The sequence below is a fragment of the Rattus norvegicus genome, chromosome 7, assembly GCF_036323735.1.
Source record: "Rattus norvegicus strain BN/NHsdMcwi chromosome 7, GRCr8, whole genome shotgun sequence".
NCBI classification, from domain to species: Eukaryota; Metazoa; Chordata; class Mammalia; order Rodentia; family Muridae; genus Rattus; species Rattus norvegicus.
Window position 1 is genome coordinate 7,136,484 of NC_086025.1, and position 3,349 is coordinate 7,139,832.

Below are 3,349 nucleotides of genomic sequence, written 5' to 3' on the forward strand. Positions count from 1 at the left end.
TCATTTCTTTAAGAACAATGCAATCCTGTGTATTGTATTTAGAAATGCTTTTTTCACTTGCTGATTTCTCAAGGTATAGATAAAAGGATTCAGAAGTGGAGCCACTGAGGTATTGAGCACAGAAATTCCCTTGGAAATAGATACTCTCTGCTTGACTGATGGTTTAAGGTACATGAAGATGCAGCTGCCATAGGAAAGGGATATCACAATCATGTGAGAAGAGCATGTAGAGAAAGCCTTCTTCCTTTGTTCAGGTGAAGGAATTTTTATTATTGTAATAGCAATGTGGGTGTAGGATATGATCACCATAAACAATGTGAGTAAGAGAGTTACCAAAGCTGAGACAAATCCCATTGTCTCCAGGAGCTGTGTGTCTGTGCAGGAAAGCTGCATGAGTGGAGTCGTGTCACAGTAGAAATGATCAACAATGTTGGAAGCACAGAAGTCAAGATTCAAGCCTAACACAAGTGGAGGGAAGATGACAAAAAAACCAGCAAGCCAACAACTGAGAACCAGTTGCACACAGACTTTATTGTTCATGATGGTCATGTAATGCAGGGGCTTGCAGATGGCTACATATCTGTCATAGGACATGGCTGCCAGCAAGTAAAATTCTGATGCTCCAAATAGAAAAGCAAAAAACACTTGAGTCACACAATTACTATAAGAAATGGTTTTGTCCCCAGTTGCCATAGTAAGAAGCAATTTGGGTATGCATGTAGTAGTGTAGGAAAATTCTAAGAAAGAAAAATTCCGAAGGAAAAAATACATGGGTGTCTTCAGATGAGTATCCACCAGGGTGAGTGTGATGATGGTCAGATTGCCAGTGATGCTGAGCAGATAGGTAAGAAGCAGGAATATGAATAATACAACTTTACACCGTGGGTCATCAGTCAAACCTGCTAGGATGAAAACTGTCACCTCTGTATGGTTCTTCATTTTGACCCTCTGACTGTTAGGTAGTCTAAATAAAATGTGAGGAAGGAGGTTATGCTGTAGAACTATAATGATATGTAAGGGTGAAGTACCATCAACATTTCAAAAGCCAGTTTTCAAAAAGAACAACATCTGTAAAGAGGGCTGTACTGGAAAATAGTTTTTCATAGCTTCATGCTATCTCAGCAGAAATCGAAGATGTTGATTTACAATTCTAATAGTGAATAACTTATATTGTGGTATCATTTGTTCCTTTCTTATATGAACACACATGAGGAAATTAAAGGAAGTAAAATTATTTTTTCTTACTTGTTGAAACCTTAAAATTGGAATGTTATTTCCTTTCTCTCCTTAAAGAGTTTTGCTAGCTCAGTGGTAGAGCACTTGCCTAGCAAGCGCAAGGCCCTGGGTTCGGTCCCCAGCTCCAAAAAAAAAAATAGTTTTGCTTGAATAATATCTTAAAAGTTTACAGTCAAATCTAAAGTCACTTGAAGCATAACACTATGTATTTTCAGATCCCCCCTCTCATCCTTTCTGTTCCCTTGCATATAATCTCTCTCTCTCTCTTTCTCTCTCTCTCTCTCTCTCTCTCTCTCTCTCTCTCTCTCTCTGCGTTTGTGTGTATGTGTGTGTGTGTGTGTGTGTGTGAGAGAGAGAGAGAGAGAGAGAGAGAGAGAGAGAGAGAGGTGGATGGGTCAGTGCACATCAGGACTCACATGTCATTTTCATGTCTTAGTTTAATATACTATCATCAATTACCATAACAAATCAAGCTGAAGTATATCAACACTATCACTGCTAGTATTACTGTGTTCTTGAATCAGGAGTCTAAATGAAACTTGGGAAATATTACATTTGCTGTTTAACTAACATTTCAATTGATTTATATTTGTATCTTATACTTTGTATAGACTCTATTCCAATACCAAGTCTGGTAAAGCCATTGTTAAAAAAAACCTATTATGTTTGTCTTCTGCATTGGCAGTTTTGAGAATGGAACCAGTATTAGAAATGAATATTGGTGTAGAAAAGATAAAAATTTAAGTGTAGAAATGTGGGTTTTGTTGGATTTTAGAGGCAGGAATATCAAGAGAAAGCCATATGGAAATGTACTGAGATAAAGATTTTTTAGAGATGAATCATGAACTTGGGGATAAAAGGTTAGAGAATCTAAATTATTAAGTAATAGAAACTGTTAAGCATAAACATTTTTTCCATTTAGTAATTCTTATATGTTTTCCTTCTTTGACTAAATATTAAAAACATCAATGATTTTGAGGTCTGCATGGTCTCCAAAGCAGGAACTGAGTTTCAAAAGTACAATATATCATGAGTAAATTAACAGGTTTTAGGAAACGTAAAATCTCTGGCTACCACTCAGGTAGAAAGATGTTAAGGAACCAAGGGCATAGATCGGAATTGCAGTCCTTCTGTAGCTTGTATAAGGTCCCAAGTTTGATACTTATCATGGACAGAGTATGTACCTACCTCCAGAAGGCTTATTGACAAGTAGATAATTATGTAGTATATCTTGACAGTGGTAGTAAGAAATGAAATTGTGACTTGGGCCAGGGAAACAGATCAGTACCTTCCTCAGCCATCATCAGAGAAGCTTCCTCCTGCAACAAATTGGAACAAACACAGAGACTCAGAGTCAGACATTATGAAGAGAGATAAAGACCTTGGAACATTCAGACCTAAGTGAGATATCTGCATCAAATCACTCATGGCAGAGCTCAGGGAACCTCAAGGAAGAGGAGATAGAAAAAGTGTAAGAGCCAGAGGAAATGAAATAAACGAGGAGAACAAGGTTTACAGTTTATGTGAACTCACAGAGACTCAAATAGCAAGCACAGGCCCTGCATAAATTGGAATAGCAACTGTAGTATTTTTATGGAATTCCTGAGTGTAGGAACAACAGAGTCTCTGTTTCTTGTTCTTTCTCCAGTCCTCTTTACCTTCTATTTGTTTTGGTCAATTCCAATATGTTAGGGTTGTTTTATCTTTTAAATTTTATTTTATTATAAAAAATAAAGTTAACCTTTCCCTGAAAGAAATCAAAATATTTGATACTTGCACAGATAACATACTTAAGATGATAATTAAAGGTAATGCTATCTCCAGAGAAAATTCTTTCTAGGGGAATCTTCATCTTCAAATACATGTATAAGTTAAATTTTCATGATTTTCATGACATTATATTACAATACCTTCTTTTAGACTATCAAGTAGGTCACATACAATCTCTAAAATATGCATTAATATCGATAAAATATTTAATACTAATGTACACAATAGAATAGGTATTCAAGGAAAAATTAACCTACTTTACAATAATATCAGGGATGTTTCAAGGAAAATAAATCTAGACTTTATCATAGCTGTAAGGTTATGGAAAGATACTCCAAGAAGT

At 35.9% G+C, this 3,349-nt stretch overlaps 1 protein-coding gene across 1 annotated transcript; it reads right to left on the reverse strand.

Annotated features, from left to right (window-relative positions):
* Nucleotides 1-939, reverse strand: Or6c69 (olfactory receptor family 6 subfamily C member 69). Its single transcript, NM_001000066.1, has one exon. It carries the CDS (start codon nucleotides 937-939, stop codon nucleotides 1-3), a length of 939 nt encoding a protein of 312 aa, NP_001000066.1.
* Between the last annotated feature and the right edge of the window lie 2,410 nt (nucleotides 940-3,349).